This window comes from Lampris incognitus, chromosome 9, assembly GCF_029633865.1.
Source record: "Lampris incognitus isolate fLamInc1 chromosome 9, fLamInc1.hap2, whole genome shotgun sequence".
Lineage (NCBI taxonomy): Eukaryota > Metazoa > Chordata > Actinopteri > Lampriformes > Lampridae > Lampris > Lampris incognitus.
This window is the reverse complement of record NC_079219.1, coordinates 10845153-10863325: the sequence shown is the minus strand read 5'-3', so window position 1 is coordinate 10863325 and position 18173 is coordinate 10845153. Positions and strand designations below refer to the sequence as shown.

Genomic DNA, 18173 nt, shown 5'->3' with positions numbered 1-18173 from the left:
ATCTTCAGCCGCTTCTCCGGGGTCGGGTCACAGTGGCAGCAAGCCAAGTAGGGCACTCCAGACGTCCCTCTCCCCAGCAACGCCCTCCAGCTCCTCCTGGGGGATCCCAAGGCATTCCCAGGCCAGGTTGGACATGTAGTCCCTCCAGCGAGTTCTGGGTCTACCCCAGGGTCTCCTCCCAGTTGGCTGTGTCCGGTAAATCTCCAAAGGAAGGTGCCCAGGAGGCATCCTAATCAGATGCCTGAACCACCTCAACTAGTTCCTTTCGATGCGAAGGAGCAGCAGCTGTACTCCGAGCTCCCTCCGGATGTCCGAGTTTCTCACCCTATCGCTAAGGCTGAGCCCAGACACCCTACGGAGGAAACTCATTTCAGCCGCTTGTATCCACGATCTCACCCATTCAGTCACTACCTAAAGCTCATGACCATGGGTGAGGTTTGAACGAAGATTGACTGGTAAATTGAGAGCTTTGCCTTCCGGCTCCGCTCCCTCTTCACCATAACGGTCTGGTACAATGTCTGCCTTACTGCTGATGCTGCACCAATCCGCCTGTCAATCTCCCGCTTCATCCTACCCTATCCTATAGCGTTACTTCAGCCATTTTGTTCCAAGTGTCAAATTATATGGTGTCACAACTTTATTCACTTTTTACATAGTAATTCACACAAAACTATCCAAGTGTGAGACCATGGTGAATGGTTTACAGCCTTTTGTAACGAGAACCGATTTCTCTTTTGGCCGTTATTCAATAGGACCTCGCTTCTCTACAACAAGCCAGATGAAAATGGAGAGAAATAAAAGAGAGAAGGAAGCCCGTTTGTGCAAGAATAATCTGGAAAGGATTTTGACACAAGACTCTGAAATCCCTGATGGACAGAAAGAATGATAATAAGTAAAACGTTAAGAGTTAAAACTGAAAAGTATTCCCGTCAACTTTATACAAGTGAAATATAAATAAATTGAATTTCTATTACTTTTCTATCATCCATTATTTTCCCATTTCTCCCATGTCCTTGACCTTGCCCACTGACAAAAGCTGTGTGTGTGTTTAATATATATATATGTATGATTCATTCCTCTTCAAAGAAAGATGGCAGCCTGTGTGCAAAACTAAAAACTTAAAAGTTGGCTAACCTAATGATGCCTTATCCCACAAACCATGCCCGCGCCTGTCATTTGAGAATGTTTTTTTTATCATTTCTCAGTATGACTCAAAGCTGCTTCCAATTGGAGTCTGTGTGACTCCACTGGTAGGGGTATTGTAAATGGGCCTCCTCATACTCTGCTAATCCATTTGTCACCGGCTGTGAAAGGCCCTGGTTTGCCTTCCTGAAACCAGAGTTTTGGTGTGAAAGGAGGTCTTCCTGTTCTCTGTGTCAGTGTCACATGAGACGGCTCCCATCGCTGCTTCATAACCTCCTCGTCTTCATCCAGCAGGTCTCACAGGACGTCACTGAGACAGGCCGCGCCAGCTACAGATTTGAAGCAGAGGTAGAAATTTTACCGTCGTTTTCTGTTGATAGAATCAACCATTCTCTAGTCTTATATATGCAAATATGTGCATTATTTGATGCTTGGATGAATTTTTCTGTGACGCCAGCAGGTTATACAGTATTGTTCTTTAAGATGAGTTCTACTTCACAACGTTGAAGTTGTCTATTTTAGAAATTATTCAGTGTGTGTAATGTTCTTATGTTGTGATCCATTTGCGCTATTTTCCTTTAAAAAGCTCCATCTACTGCTTTCATTTGGTTCCATTTCATTTTGTTGTTGGACTTCAAGTGTTTCTTGCTGGCGTGTCCTCTTCTTCTTCTTCCTCCTGTTCTTCTGGGATGTCCTCCTGTTCTACATCTTCCTCCTGTTCTTCTTCGCCTTCTTGTTTTTGGGGGTTTTCCTTTCTGTTTTTGGGGAGATTGCTTTCAGTCTGTTTTCGCTGCTTAAATGCCGTATCTGGGCTCATGTTGGTCTTTATTTAACAGTCTGAATCCTTTCCTGGTTGAATACTTTGTTGTCGTCTTTTACAGTTTTGTCGCCAGTACAGTCTAATTACTGTTTACGTTGGTTTGAGATGACATGTTTCTTTTTATTTTTTTTGTTTTTTCACAATCAAGCTAATACTATTAGCAACGCATGCTAAATCAAATGGTTTATGATTGATCTGTTGGTATTTTTTTGTGTGTCAAAAGCGAACGTGTTTTACCTGAAACTAGATTCTTCACAGCCTGTCTTCTTCAGTCTTTAAACGTTTTAATTGAGAAAAATGACAAGGCTGATGTTCAGAAGTCAGTGCCGCTTCATTAACTTATAACCTCTTTGTGACTGACAGACTCTGTTTTTTTTTTTTGGCCCATTTTCATTGGTCCACTGGCTGCCAGAAAGTTGATTTCCATGCTAGCGAGGCTGAACAGACATGTGCTTTGTGGCCCGTAGACAGCTGAGTGCCTCATGTTGAGCTGAGGGCTGTTTGAGACACAAGAACATTAAATCCATGTGGGAGGAAAAAAGGTCTTCGGGATTCCCTGAAGCCCTTCTGTGACCTCTCTTTCTCTTCTTCTCTCTTCTCAGACTCAGTGAGAGGGAGATGTCATACCTGGACCGTCGGAATCTTCAGGTGAGTCTTTTGGGGGGGGGGGGTTGTAGATGCCATAGAAACTGGAAATGGAACGAATGTGTAGATTGGAGCATTCTTACCATGCTGCTTGCCCTGAAGCTTCCTCTCTCCTCTTGTCTGGCAGGTTAATGCCGTGGAGCGCGTCACTCGCCTGCCACTAGTCCGTTCTGCTCTGCAGTCTGTGACCTCAGCCTACACAGAGGTCAAAGGTCGCTACCCACTGTTGGGTCTGGTGGGGGGCATGGCAGAGATTGGCGTGAGGAGCGTCTCATCGGCCGCCATGCGCAGCGCGACCCCTCTCATCCAGACTCTGGAGCCTCAAAGTAGGTCAACTTTAAATCCACCGAAACCAGTACAACCAGCAGATGAACACCAGTGGGCTAAAGCAGAAAGATAAAGGAACAAATTCTGTGACTGCTTTCTCATACACACACACACACACACACACACACACACACACACACACACGCGCATATACACACAGTATGTTAATGTTTTCTCACTCTGTTCCAGTTGAGGTTGCCAATGATTACGCCTGTGTGGGTTTGGACCAGTTGGAGAAGAACTTCCCAGTTCTGCACCAGTCTACAGAGGAGGTGGGTGGATTTTCATCACAGAACATGGCACTCTTATTGGTCAAACATACCTTCCACCCAAGCTGATCATTTCCATAAAGAACACTTAACCAGCCTTCATTGGTTGCTATGCCAACTCCAGTGGTAACCAGGAAGTGATCGTTCTTGACTTGTCTAGATTTTCATTCTCATGTTTGTCCGTGACTCTGGAGAAAATGTGTCAGCCAGAACATATTGATGAGGATTGTGGAGTTGCTGAATTCCCTTATAAGGAAGACGTTCTCAGATCAGGGTTCAGATGTTGTCTGCTGTGGAACCTAGAGCCGTTCTGTCCAGTTTATGCTTGATACAATTTTAATTTTTTCATGTCACATACAACACATTATGCCGTGCCGTAGACAATACAACATAAAGCCCTACAGCACTACAAACATGTAGACACCAACATATGACAATCATGGGTTGGAGGAAAGGTCAGTCCACTGAAGTGGGCAGAACACCCAGCCAGCCCTGCCACCAATGGCTGAGTATCCTGCTCCACCCAGAGGCACCAAGCCACACCTGCCCCAGCGCCTCCCAGGAGGAGGCACCCACAGCATGCCATGCCACAGCAGGCTGAGAGATCCTCCCCAAAGGAAGGCACGAGGGGAGTTACATTTTACACAGCCCCCCCCCCCCACAGCTACACACATGCCCCACCATTGCATAAGGGTCATCCAGGAACATAGGGTGTGCCAAACTAGAAAAAAGGAAATAAAGTTTAAAAAAAAAAACGACAACAATAACATGATGGGGTACAGAATATTACATCAGGGGTTCAACATTTAATCAGTTTACATAACATTAGTGTAAACATGAGGGGACCAGTATTATATTAGGACACCTGGGTTTAAGTTTTTTTTTTTTCCGTATAGGATCTTATGTAGTCCCACGGTCCATCAAGTCCAATATCATATTCTTGGAGTACTGACACAGCCACCCGTTCCATTGATGATAAGTCCAAAAAGTCCGTTAACCAATTCTCAGGGCTAAAACAGTTTTCTTTACGTTGCTACGTTACGCTGCTAGAACAAAAGACCTTCTGAGTCATTCAGGAGAACACTGAGGCATCCCTAGTCGTTCCCTGAATGAGCATCTGAGTCCGTTAAAAACACCGTGTAATGGATGGCCTTCAAAATACAGAACTGTGCAAGATCCATTTTTACACCATGTATGCATATTACTGGACAGTTTAAGCTTTATTTGTCTGGGGACAGGGTGGAGGAGCAACAGTAGGTTTTCCCAGAACTACTCAGTCGACCTATTTCACAACCACCAACCTCCAGGCTTTTATATGAACTGGTTTTATAAGTTAATTTGTCACAGAAAGTGCACTTTAATAAACTTCACTGTTTGTGTGCCAGAGTTCACCATAACATGCAAATTTCCCATCTGTATTTTATAACAAGATAAAACAGATGGGGGAAAAAAGTATGTTCATCCAGGCAAAAATACAAAATAGAGGGTGTTGGAAAACAGTGTAGCACATCACCAGGGCTGAGGTTCCTGCCATGCCGGACCTCTACACCCAGAGGTGTAGGAAGAAAGCTCAGCGGATACCTGGGGACCCCAGCCACAAACTGTTCACTCTTGTACTGTCTGGCACATGGTACCAGGGCATCTGGGCCCAAACCGGCAGGCTTCAGGACAGCTTTTACCTGCAATCCATAAAACCCCTGAACTTATAGACTCTGGACACTTGAACACATACATACACACACCTCTCTCTCTCTCTCTCTCACAAAATGCTAACTCCCCACTTTATTCTGTCTGCACTGTTCACTTTTCTTCTTACCAGGCCTACATTATGTACATATATAGTTTACGTATTTGTTACATAATATCTACGTCTGTAAATACTGTTACATTTCAACCGTCAACTGTTAAATTTTAGATTTTAAATTTCAGATTTTAGTTTAATTTTATATTTTTTCGGTCTGTAGATACTGTTTTTTAGATTCCATGCTGGCCTGTAAACACTGTTAATTTTATTTTGCTAATTTTCAGATTCCACATTTTTTAGATTTCAATTTTAACTTTAAATTTCAGTCTTTTTTTTTTTTTTGCTTTTTGATACTGGCCTGATGCATTTCATTGCCAGCAATGTCTGCCGCACTGTATTGTTGTGCATTTGATAAATAAAACTTGAACTCACCAGGTCGTGGGCCACCTGAAGGACGCCTTCTACCTGACGATGGATGACGTGCAGATACGCGTTGTGGACGGGCTGGACGGTGCTCTGGATCGCCTCGAGCAGCTGTCGGATGCGGCGTGGGCCGCCATGCGCGCGCTGCAGGCCTCTCAGGTCGGGAGGGTCGCCACCTCTGGCGTGGACGAGGTCCTTACACGCCTGGAGGATGCCACCGCCTACTACCTGCCACTGCCGCCCACGCTGCGTGAGTAGGGATGGGGACGGGAGGTGCCCGGGCAGTCGGGGCAGAGCAGACATAGCATTTTCATGTTGCTGTAAACAGCTTTGGATGGCTGCTGTTGAGATGAATGCACCAGAACCAAGAGACACCAAGAAAACAGTAGTAGTGTCAGAGGCATGTTGCTTGATTAGGCCACGGGGAGGCACAAGAGGTCCTTCTCCTCATGCAGTGCTTTAATAAAACATTATCAACAGACAAGTGGTCATGTAAACACATCCATCGATCTGATTAGAAGAAACTGATGAGTTGGAGAGAGAGAAGCTGGTTCAGTGTGGTGGCTGTGTGTGATGAAGGCCCTGTATGCATATTTGTGTTGAGTGTGGACACAGTCAAACTTGTGGCAGTTAAATTCCACAAATAACCCTGTGTGTGTGTGTGTGTGTGTTCATGCAGAGGACACACACACACACACACTCTCTGGTTGTCATTGTGTTTACAACTGCAAATTCACACTGGTAAAACGGTATTGTCCACGTAGTAAAGCCTTCATCCCCACCATCAGTAGTTAAGAGGTACTGCTTCTCAGTCTTAACTGTAGTTAAAGGTACTGTGTCTTACCCACCGCAGTAAACCAGTCACCGTATTTAAATTCACACCAGTTATAAACATGACTACAGCAAAACGACCACAATGACCCCGGGAGGCATTTTATTTAATTGTTTTTAATAAGGAGAGTTTGGATTTCTTTGTATAGTGTAGAGATTTGACACAAGGTGGACACGTCAGTACACAATACAACAGTAAGTGTAAACACGAAGGGCATGAGGGGATTACTCTTTATTCACAGAGAGATCACATGATCGTAGCAGAGCTAGAACTGCGGTCTGATTGAGTGCTACCCCCTTCAGGTCGAGAGTGGGAGATGCGGGTGCAAGAATATGAGGATGAAGATGAAGATGACGAACCGGGCATTTGGACACGCTCACGGAGCCTCCTGCTGAGTTTGAGCCTGCAGCTCTACCACCGCCTGCTGAAACTCTATGACCGGCTGGGATACGCCACCAGGATGATGGGAAACACCGCCAACATGGTAAGACATGTTCACCCATTACACACATTTCATGTGTGTAAGACATGTTCACCGATTATACACGTCACGTGTCCAGATGTCTGACCCGATCCATCTCTCATCAAACACACAGATGTCAGTATTTCACTAAGCAAAGACTCAGAGAGCTGCTCCTCTGTCAGATGAGCCTGTTGGGTTTGTTTGGTCCTGTCTGATTGGTTTAAGGGGTGGGCGGGGCCTTTGTGAAAGGGGAGGGGCTAAGAACCAGACCAACAAAAAAAATCCAACAGCAGTTCATCCATTCACCAAAACTTAAATCCTAATAGACGTTTTTTTTTTGTAAAGTAGATTAAGGGGAAAACATATTACATTGTCGGCTTTTAAATCAAGGCCAAGACTTGTTTCTATAAGAGGAAACAGAAAAAGAAAAAACAGAACACAGGAGAGCAAAAAGATGGATGTAGAGGTCTCTCTGTCTTTCCCTCTCTCTCTCTGTCTCTCTGCTAGATGTTATTATACCTTTCACCCATCGGTTGTGGCATATTTCTCGGACCTCAGACCTCTCCATCACTGTTTTATAAAATCATGTTTGCATGCAAACCAGTACATCATTACTGGGATGAAACAGTTGAAGATGATGTATGGATGAAGTGTCTACATGATTCAGTTTCTGTAGTAATAGCATCATGACGTTATACATGGATTCTCTAAATAATCATTCAAAGCTACGCCAGCTCCCGCAGTACTTCCTCTTCTTACTCTCCAGTTGAGGCGGTGACGGTCCAAGAGCCAAGATGTCAGATCAGCTTCTCCGCCCGACTTCATATTGTTTTGTTCTTGATGCGTTATTAGAGAACACCTTAACGGGAAGGCTTCTAGGTCTTAGCCGGTTTTCATGTTTTTATTGTTCAAACAACATGTGATTCTTTGAATCTGGTGACCTTTCACATGCACGGTTTCAGAAACACGAAACCTGATCAAGATGTTCCCATGCACCAATAAACCAGAAGATGATCAAAAATCTAGTTTGTGAATGGTGTTCTAATTAGCCTGGCTGTGAGTTTGTCCTGGTATGGAGAATGTGATGAAGGCGTTAGCGTGACTGTTTCTGCTGTGGGAAGAATGTCTTGATTGGTTTACAATAGAAATGGGCCCGTTCCTGTTGGGCTTTCTTCGCCTCCACGTTGAGGTCAGAGGTCATATGCAAATGATTTGGTCTCAACACACCCCGGTACACAGAGAGGCCGGCGTCATGCAGAGTGTTAGGGTTAACGGTGATTTACATAGAAAAATGTCCACCGCTTTAAATTAATACAGTTTCAGAAGTAGATAAGATGTGAATGAGAAACCCCACACGGGTTCAAATCTCTCGTCAAGTCAGACGTTACTTGTTCTGCACACTGAACACAAGCAAATGCAAAATTATTGTCCGTTGACCTCCTCACAAACTCCAAATGGCTCTGACAAATATCTGACTGCCAGTACTGCTTTCTTTTGGGGGGGGGGGTTGTGTAAGCAACATGACAGTAATTCGGTTCATATAATATTGACTGATTCTGCTTTGCTGTACATTAAAAGCACACACACTCCACAAAAATAAAACGCCACTAGCAGGTGAATATACATTAAAAAAAATTGAAGTATTTCCTTTCTGTGAAGACGAGGAAAATACTTGAGCGAAATGAGAAGAGTCACATGTTGCTCCCAGAGGACGGGTTGTCCGACCACACCGTCCTCTGTAGAGAAGATGAGATTGTCTGCTACGTGTCCACAGAAATGTTGAGGCCGGTGTCTCAGGGGGCCGAGGTGCGCCGTGGGGCCGCCCAAGCAAGAAAACACAAAAACGCTACAGCCAGCGAACACACAACTGTGGTCAGCAGATGAACACATGATAACACAAGAATGCTGCTTCAGAATTGAGAGAGAGTGAGTTTATTTAGCCATTCAGTTTATATGGGCTAGGCTGGTTTGGCTCACGGCTCAGAAAATTCCTTCGATAGAATCAATTATTTAAAAACCAGAAACAAGGACGTAAGAGTTGTCCCCTTTAGAGATACAGTGGGAGGGAGACAAAGACAGAGAGAGAGACTCTGACTTTTAAAATAACGTATTTACATCACAGTATAAAAGTCCTCCAGTCCCATCATGTCAACATTAGACTGGTAAGCTAACAAAACAAAATCCCAGGCATCATTACTGTGGCTCAGTCAAAATACACACACACACACGACCATGATGAGAGAGAGAGAGACAGAGAGAGAGAGAGAGAGAGAGAGAGAGAGAGAGAGAGAGAGAGAGAGAGCGGCACAGGGAGACAGACAGACAGGCAGGCAGACAGGCAGAGAGAGGTGGTTTTGGTGACATGAGTCTAACCTTTCAAAGTAAAAGCAGTCCTGATGACATAATAATTGTAAATCAAACAAATTAGTTGACCCTGATTAAATGTGAGATAAATCATTTGTTTTCATCCAAAAACTCCTCCCTCATGCGACATGAAGCTCAAACGGTGTGTATTCGCGGTTGCTTTGGTCTGGAGAGGAACATAAACGATTTGATTCAACGTGAGAATTTTTCTTAATTTGCTCCAATTAGAAAACTCAAAAGCGTGGCGGTGGCGAGGAAAGTGGCAGATTGTGGCTCCAGGGCCTCAGACTGCCTACGTGACATCTGGAACTCTGCGCCAGCAGTGGAGTGTTTGCGTGCATAGACAAGCACTCATGCACACACACACACACACACATACACACACACACACACACAGAAACTTTGATCAGATAAGGAGGAAGAACAGACAGATGGACTGATAAAAGCCTCTCTGTATCCCTCCCTCCCTCTTTCTCTCTCTCTCTCTCTCTCTGTGTATCCCTCCCTCCCTCCCTCTCTCTCTCTCCCTCCCTCTTTCTCTCTCTCTCTCTCTCTCTCTCTGTGTATCCCTCCCTCCCTCCCTCCCTCCCTCCCTCCCTCCCTCCCTCTCTCTCTCTCCCTCCCTCTTCTCTCTCTCTCTCTCTCTCTCTCTCTCTCTCTCTCTCTCTCTCTCTCTCTCTCTCTCTCTCTCTCTCTCTATATATATCCCTCCCTCCCTCCGTCCCTCTCTCTCCCTCCCTCTTTCTCTCTCTCTCACGCACACACACACAGTAGGAGGAGGATTCTGGGCTCAGAAATGCTCCTTGCAGATCAAAGGGAGGAGGAGGAGATTTACGTTCAAACTAACAGCAGAATAAACTTCAGATCACAGAACTAATGAGCACCAATAAGAAACGACGCTAGAGGTCAGAGCTGCTGCACAGCAGGTAGAACAAATACTCCCATTCAGAAGATCAGGGATGGAAGATGGATTGACTGACAGCTTGAATGATTATGGAGGATAGAGAAGTAACAGAGGAATAGAGAGAAAATCAGTCTTTTGTGAAGATGAAGATGTGACTTTGAAGCTCTCGGTCTGTCTGTCTGTCTGTCTGTCTGCCTGCCTGCCTGCTTGTCTGTCTCACTGTCTGTCTGCCTGCCTGCCTGTCTGTCTCTGTTTATTTGCCTATCTGCCTGTCTGTCTGTCTGCCTGTCTATCTATATGCCTGTCTGTCTGTCTGCCTGCCTGCCTGTCTATCTATCTGTCTTTCTGCCTGTCTGTCTGTCTGCCTGTCTATGTGTCTGTCTGTCTCTCTGTCTGTTTGCCTGCCTGCCTGTCTTCTTGTCTGGCTGTCTGTCTGCCCACCTATCGGTCTGCATGCTTGTCTGCCTGTTTGTCTGTCCGCCTGCCTGCCTGTCTGTCTGCATGTCTGTCTGCCTGTCTGTTTGCGTGTCTGTCTGTATGTCTGCCTGTCTGTCTATCTGTCTCTCTGTCTGTGTGCCTTTGTCTGTCTGCCTGCTTGTCTGTCTGTCTGTCTGTCTGTCTCTCTCTCTCTTCATGATGTGTGGGGTGTTTTGTGTTGAAGGGATTAAACCTTGTGGGCCGCTCTCGTTTTCAGGTCGTTTGTGTCAGCAGCTGTGGAAGAGAGACAGCACCAGAAAACCACATTAGCATCATTTAGATGGAAACATGTGGTAGAAAGCAGGACGGCGTTGAGCTGGTGAAGCTCTTTAAGAACTCTTTAGCTGAGGAAGCGTCCAGGACTCAGTCGGTCCGGCCTCCCCTCAGATCTGTTTGTTACACAATTCAGTGGTGTGTGTGTGTGTGTGTTTCTCTGGTAGATTCCAGCAGTGTTTGCTCGCAGTTTATTGTTTGGTATATTCTGGTGGAGGGGTAGCCCGTGTCCTGCCTGACCTAAATACCTCATCGAACCCCCTGTCCGTTTTCCCACCACAACAGAGGGGCAGGTTTTGGTGCAGTGCGGCGTGAGAGCCAATCGGGTTCACTTTGTTCACCAGGTCCAGTTCATGGACTGGTGACAGCTTGTAGATAGAAACCATTTCCAGAACGCTCTCTAGCTTAAAGCTGCAGCAGCCCGTCTCATGGACTGGACGTTTCCTTTCCTTTCTTTACCATAAAGTTTCCTAGAATGTCAACAAGTTTTCAGTGTTGTTAGTGTGTTGAGTTTTACGACTAAACTAAATGAAGAATGTTCTTCTTTCATCAGTGTGCAGTTTTCATGTTTGCCAGTCTGTGGTTGTCAGTGTCGGGGGTCTCACGTGTTGTGGTGTTGCCAGCAGATCTGGTTCGATCTGCCGACAGTAAAACGCCGCCAGCGATTCTCCTCTCAGTTTAGTCAGACGACTCATCACTGATTAGAAACAGTTCAGTCCCACACAGTTCTGCTCCGTACAAAATCACCTCATCATACTGCCTCTTTATTTCGTCTTGAGCCTCGTGTGGGTGGGATTAGTTTAACAGGGTAACGTGGTAAACACAATATTCTCATGGGTCCTCAGTGATTCATGTCATAGATCTGGATGGCTTTAAAGCACAAACAAGTCATTGGACAAGAAAAGAAACCTTTTTCCATCGTATCTGTTTGGAGTGAGCGACAGTTTAGAAGTCATTTGGAAATCATAACCACAACGTGTGGGGGTCCCTTTGGGAAAGTCGTACCCCTCTTTGTATGCCATTTAACCGCACAGAGTGCAAAGGCTGGATTGATTATAATAATAATAATAATAAATTATTACATTTGTATAGCGCTTTTCTAGACACCCAAAGCACTTCACATTGAAGGGGTAACTCACTTCAACCATCACCAATGTGTAGCACCCACCTGGGTGATGCACGGCAGCCATTTTGCACCAGAACGCTCACCACACATCAGCTTGAGGTAGAGAGGAAGGAATCAGTGTGAGCCAGTTTACATGGGGGGATGATTAGGTGGCCAGATGGAGAGAGCCAGGTTGAGGAGTTTGCCAGGACACCAGGAGACCCCCCTACTTTTTGCGATAAGCGCCATGGGATCTTTAATGACCACAGTGAGTCAGGGCCTCGGTTTAACGTCTCATCCGAAGGACGGCATCTCCTACAGCACAGTGTCCCCGTCACTGCACTGGGGCATTGGGATTTTCATATTTGTTGCTTTTATTGGGACCAGTGGGAAGACTGCCCCCTACTAGCCCACCAACACCACTTCCGGCAGCAACTCAGTTTTCCCAGGAGGTCTCCCATCCAAGTACTAGCCAAGCCCATACCTGTTTAGCTTCCGTCATTTGGCAGAGCCAGGGTACAGTTTTTCTTAAGATACATTCATATTGTAAACAGTACACATGGAATCAAACTGCAGAACAGGCCTATAATATTGAAATATAAAAATTATTCAACATGTGATAGTCAAAATCGTTCTAAATGAATTTCTGTGTTCAAACTAATACTGAGAAAAAGACTGTTGATACGTGTCATAGCATCTGGTAGAATATCATCCTCACCTCATTTTCATCTCGTCCTCATCTCCACCACAGCTGTCTGCTGTCTGTCAGGATGCCGATGGTCCCTGTGGAAGATGTTTTACAGAAAAGAGGATTTCACAATGAAGTTTTTGTGCACATTGGGGAGAATCTCACCCCCCCACATACACACACACGTACACAGATCTTGTGTGTGTGTGTGTGTGTGTGTGTTTTCATGCTAGTGAATGTCTGTTACAGTGTTTGGCAGGAATGTGAAACACCATTGTTGTGGCATTATATAGGTCTTACTGGTTTACTGGTTGGTTTACATGTAGGAGATCAAATAATCATGAAATTGTGTTTATTGATTGATTGATTGATTAACTTATCTCGGTCTCTGTTCCCAGGTGGGTCTTGGTCGTGTTCTGGACATCCTTGGTACTCTTCTGCAGCACCTGCAGCTCCTCCTGGTGGCACTAGTGTACCGGGTGGAGTCCCTACGGGAGGTGTCCTTAGCACAGATCAAACATCAGGCATCCCTGCTGGCAGACTTGAGTGTGGTGCAGGACATTCGAGGTCTACCCGCCCAGACGCAGGTGATCCTCACAGACCTGCAGGAACTGAGCAAGATCCTGCTGCAGTTTCTGGTCAACTCTACACTGCTCTACAACATGGTGAGACTGTTTACCAATCTGTCACCCTGTCTGTCTTTATACTTACTATCTAGTCAGTAGGGATGGTGGGAATTTAAAAACCTAGGAGACTAAAGTCAGATTGTTCTGTTTTATCTGCTGGACAAATAACATCTTAATTTCAATTCCTGTCTATCTGTCTCACTGCTTCTCCGTCTTTCTTTTGTACTCTGTCTGTATGTCTGTCTTTATCTATGTTCGTGTGTGTGTGTCTTTCAGCTCCAGCAGCCCAGTGAACAGGAAGTAGAAGACTTCCTGAACCGGGAAGATTTCCAGTCAGAGAGTGCAGTACACCGTAATTCATCCAACAGCCTCTTCCTCAAAGCTATGGATGGCCGCCAGCGCCGCCGTAAGAGTCTGTACTCTCGTGTCCGCCCAGGCGCCGGTGGTTCCGGTTTCTCCCTAGGGTCCAGCCCATCCCCTGCCAATGGCCGGCGGGGGAGCCTGAAGCAGGAGGGACTGACCCCGGAAATGGATACACTGTCATTCCCTCCCGAAAGCCACTTCCAACGACGGGCATCTTCCACAGAGCTGCTGTTGGCGCCCCTCATGCAGTTTGTGTCCCAGAGCCAGAAGGCCTTCGAGTACCTGAGCCCCAGTCCTGGCGAAGACTGCGAAGCAGGGATGGAAGAAAATTGAGGAGCCCGTCCTGGTACATCCCCCCACAGGCCCCCGACCGAGCCCAGCAGGAGGCACTGGGCCCTGCTTCGAGCCCACTGCCCCAGCTGGTGTTGGTCCCCCATAGGGCCATTGGCAGATTGTTTTAGGGACCCTGTGGCTCATCAGCACTGATTTTATTTTAAAATCAAACACTCACCTTAACAACTTTAATGTTGCCTCCTCACTATAAAACAGCAAAGATTCAAATAAAGAAAAAAAAATTACAATTTTCCATTTGGCCTCATGCCGTATGTTCTCAACACTTTTGCCATGAGGGCAGAAATTATAACCTGATATTCTACATTATAACGCATAGTTCAAAATTCTTCACATTAACCTTTATGTACATAGCAGTCTTTTCCAAGTCCTACACTTCAAACGGTCCCAAGCCGATCTGTCTTTGTGGTTTTGTGTTCCGTGTCTGAGAAGAGCTCAGCATGAATAATCAGTCATGTTAGATTCGTTTGCATTAACTCATGTTACCTTGAAGTTGCTCCCAAATAAAAGGATGGAAAAGTCAGAAAGCTGCTTAGTATGTCAAAGTAAATCAGAGATTTAAAGAGTGGGATTTTCTGCCTTAATCTTGTTAAGTTTGTCAAATGAGTTGATGGCTGATGGAAGTAGTTTCATCTCTAGTGAGAGACGCCCACAAGGCTGCCATTTCCTGTTTGGTGACGTCTTTAAAATGTGGTTCGATTTTGGAGCGTTAACACAGGTGCGCAGCTGTAAATGAGTGTTCGGTTCTTGAATTGGGGAGAGTTATGGTCCAGCCGGTTGACTGCACAGCGAGAGGTCCGTATCGCTGATCATGTTTGATACCGTATTGTTGTGATTTAGGCCCATCTTTGACATTATTAACAGATTAATGTTATATAATAACTTTTATTAATGTAAACTGTCACCGTCAAACACAAATCAACTCATTAAAACCTCACAACATAAATGTCCCAGTGCTCGTCAAGCTGAATATACCACCAAACCATTTACCCGCAAAGTTGTACGTGTTCCGATACACATAAAAACACAAAAGGCCAACTATTCAAACTGTCTTTTGTCATAACACCCACATTGAGTTCCAACTGCTGCATGTTCAGTTTGTCAGAAGCAGTTTGTTCAGATGGCTTTTGTGATTATGAGATTAACGCCATGCTTGCTATCAATAAGTTCATCATTCGTCTGCAATGAGAGACAAGTTAATCAAGTCTTTCTGAGGGAGGTACAGAAAAAAATCAGTTATTGGCATTTTAATGGAGTCAAACTTGACATACCAAAACTAACTTCGTTCGCTACAAGAAGTGTGTGATTCTAACCAACAGCTGCTGAAATGCAAGTGGTCCAAACACACACACATATGTATTATATATATATATATATATATATATATATATATATGTCCTAAATGTGTCAAAAGTGGAATGGATTGAGAGAAGCAAAATTAACCAACCATGAAACAGGATTTTTTCATGTGATCTCAGATGAAGCATCATGCATCAGAGTGTGCAGATGAAAGTGATCAGGTGTGGGGACAAATACTCTGAAAGTCAAACAAAAGCATAACCGAGTGTTTTATCAAAACTAAATAAATACATTTGAAGTATCTTCTTGTTAGAAATGAACCAGCTTCTACACGATTATGGGCATCATCCCGTCTGTTCCCAGCGGTAACTCATCAGTAGCTGAGAACTGGCGTTGCTTTTATAGCGTTTGGATTTAAAAGCCACTCAGCAGTGCAACACTTTGCTGATGATGAGATTCTTTATTTTGAAGACATGTTTGTTGTTTCTGAGTGGACTGACAGCATGGGACAGCTAAACCCAACCTCCAGATGGATTCTGGAGATGGAAAGATTTCTGTAAACTGGTAATATCTGAAGCAATGGGGCAGAAGAAACTGTTTTGAGTTACAACGGGGTTTTGTAACTGAGGCGTTATTGCTAACGTTTAAGACAACTAATCAAGAATTAATGTAAACATGCTTGACATTTGCAGGGACAAAAGAAGTTGTGTTTGGCAGTAGTAACGTTCATGTGTAACTCTTAATGTTGGTATCAACTGGCATGTCAATTGTCAACACTATCTGAAGATATAGAACTTGTGGTAATGTGAAATATCAGGTAGCCTTCCCACATGTATGATTCATGTGTATCCCCTAAAATAAAGATTAGTGAACATCAGCCTCTGAATGCTGTCAACAAGTTTTATTACAAATATGTGAGACAGTTTAGTATGAACCACAACTAGTTACAGCATTGTACTGCAACTACCATTACAGTACAAAGTACTCTAGCATTCATGAAAACCATATGTGGAGACAAATGACATACACACAGTACACTGTTTAAGGCTAACCTTCAGCTGAATAGTGCCATTCGTCTTTTCTACAGCCATCTGTCAATGTTAAACATGTATCTGAATATACAAATATATATTTCTTCTACTTTGTGGAGTTCAACTTTTGGGCATCTATTCCTTTTATGCCAAACATTTCATTCAAATCGTCTATGCGAGCACCACGGTCAGGACAACCTGTCTGACACCAGGAGCAAATTCCTTCATGTGACAGACCCTCCAGTTCTCCCTGACCTCCTGTCCACCTTAAATGACCTTCCACACACCACCTCCTGTTTCTAAACACCCTAACTAATGGACACACCTACTTCAACCTGCCGAGCTCCATCTTCTGAGTTCGGTGCGGCCATGGAACACCAGCAGGACGCCATGGTAGGTCTCTACAGCCGAGATCTCAAAGAAGGTACGTTCTTCTGAGAGGGCGAGGAGCCGGCCCTCCTCGCTGGAAACCTCCCGTTGGTGCTGCAGGTCACGCTTGTCCCCCACGATGGTGATCGATGTCTTCCTGGAGCGACGGATCCTCCGCAGCTGCTGGCACATCATGTGGAAGCTGCTGCGGTCGCAGATACTGTAGGTCAATGACACGCCGTGTGCCCACCGCAGCTGCTGTTGGCTGACGCACATTTTTAAAAGGAGGAAACCGTAGAAATACAGTTTGACTGACTGAAGCAAGCAACAAAATCCAACATGAATCAACAATCCAGGTAGTGGGTCCCAAACTGTAGTATACGCACACTCACCGGCCACTTTATTAGGCACACCTGTCCAACTGCTCGTTAACGCAAATTTCTAATCAGCCAATCACATGGCAGCAACTCAATGCATTTAGGCATGTAGACATGGTCAAGACGATCTGCTGCAGTTCAAACCGAGCATCAGAATGGGGAAGAAAGGTGATTTAAGTGACTTCGAACGTGGCATGGTTGTTGGTGCCAGACGGGCTGGTCTGAGTATTTCAGAAACTGCTGATCTACTGGGATTTTCACGCACAACCATCTCTAGGGTTTACAGAGAATGGTCCGAAAAAGAGAAAATATCCAGTGAGCGGCAGTTCTGTGGGCGAAAATGCCTTGTTGATGCCAGAGGTCAGAGGAGAATGGCCAGACTGGTTCGAGCTGACAGAAAGGCAGCAGTAACTCAAATAACCACTCATTACAACCGAGGTATGCAGAAGAGCATCTCTGAACGCACAACACGTCGAACCTTGAGGCAGATGGGCTACAGCAGCAGAAGACCACACCGGGTGCCACTCCTGTCAGCTAAGACCAGGAAACTGAGGCTACAATTCGCACAGGCTCACCAAAATTGGACAATAGAAGATTGGAAAAACGTTGCCTGGTCTGATGAGTCTCGATTTCTGCTGCGACATTCGGATGGTAGGGTCAGAATTTGGTGTCAACAACATGAAAGCATGGATCCATCCTGCCTTGTATCAACGGTTCAGGGTGGTGGTGTAATGGTGTGGGGGATATTTTCTTGGCACACTTTGGGCCCCTTAGTACCAATTGAGCATCGTTTCAACGCCACAACCTACCTGAGTATTGTTGCTGACCATGTCCATCCCTTTATGACCACAGTGTTCCCATCTTCTGATGGCTACTTCCAGCAGGATAACGCGCCATGTCATAAAGCTTGAATCATCTCAGACTGGTTTCTTGAACATGACAATGAGTTCACTGTACTCAAATGGCCTCCACAGTCACCAGATCTCAATCCAATAGAGCACCTTTGGGATCTGGTGGACCGGGAGATTCGCATCATGGATGTGCAGCCGACAAATCTGCAGCAACTGCGTGATGCTATCATGTCAATATGGACCAAACTCTCTGAGGAATGTTTCCAGTACCTTGTTGAATCTATGCCACGAAGGATTAAGGCAGTTCTGAAGGCAAAAGGGGGTCCAACCCGGTACTAGCAAGGTGTACCTAATAAAGTGGCCAGTGAGTGTATATGATCTCCTGGGGTCCCCATTAAAATAAACCAATATATTATATAAATTGCCATG

At 45.1% G+C, this 18173-nt stretch overlaps 1 protein-coding gene across 1 annotated transcript in view; it reads left to right on the top strand.

Annotated features, from left to right (window-relative positions):
• plin6 (perilipin 6) overlaps nt 1–14141 on the top strand; it is a 37410-nt gene extending 23269 nt beyond the window's left edge. The window contains exons 2-8 of the mRNA XM_056286162.1: nt 2566–2611; nt 2736–2934; nt 3125–3207; nt 5384–5621; nt 6506–6687; nt 12876–13142; nt 13380–14141. Coding sequence (XP_056142137.1) covers nt 2566–2611; nt 2736–2934; nt 3125–3207; nt 5384–5621; nt 6506–6687; nt 12876–13142; nt 13380–13799 — 1435 coding nt within the window. The 3' untranslated portion in view covers nt 13800–14141. The remainder of the gene's footprint in view (nt 1–2565; nt 2612–2735; nt 2935–3124; nt 3208–5383; nt 5622–6505; nt 6688–12875; nt 13143–13379) is intronic.
• Nucleotides 14142–18173: the final 4032 nt, after the last annotated feature.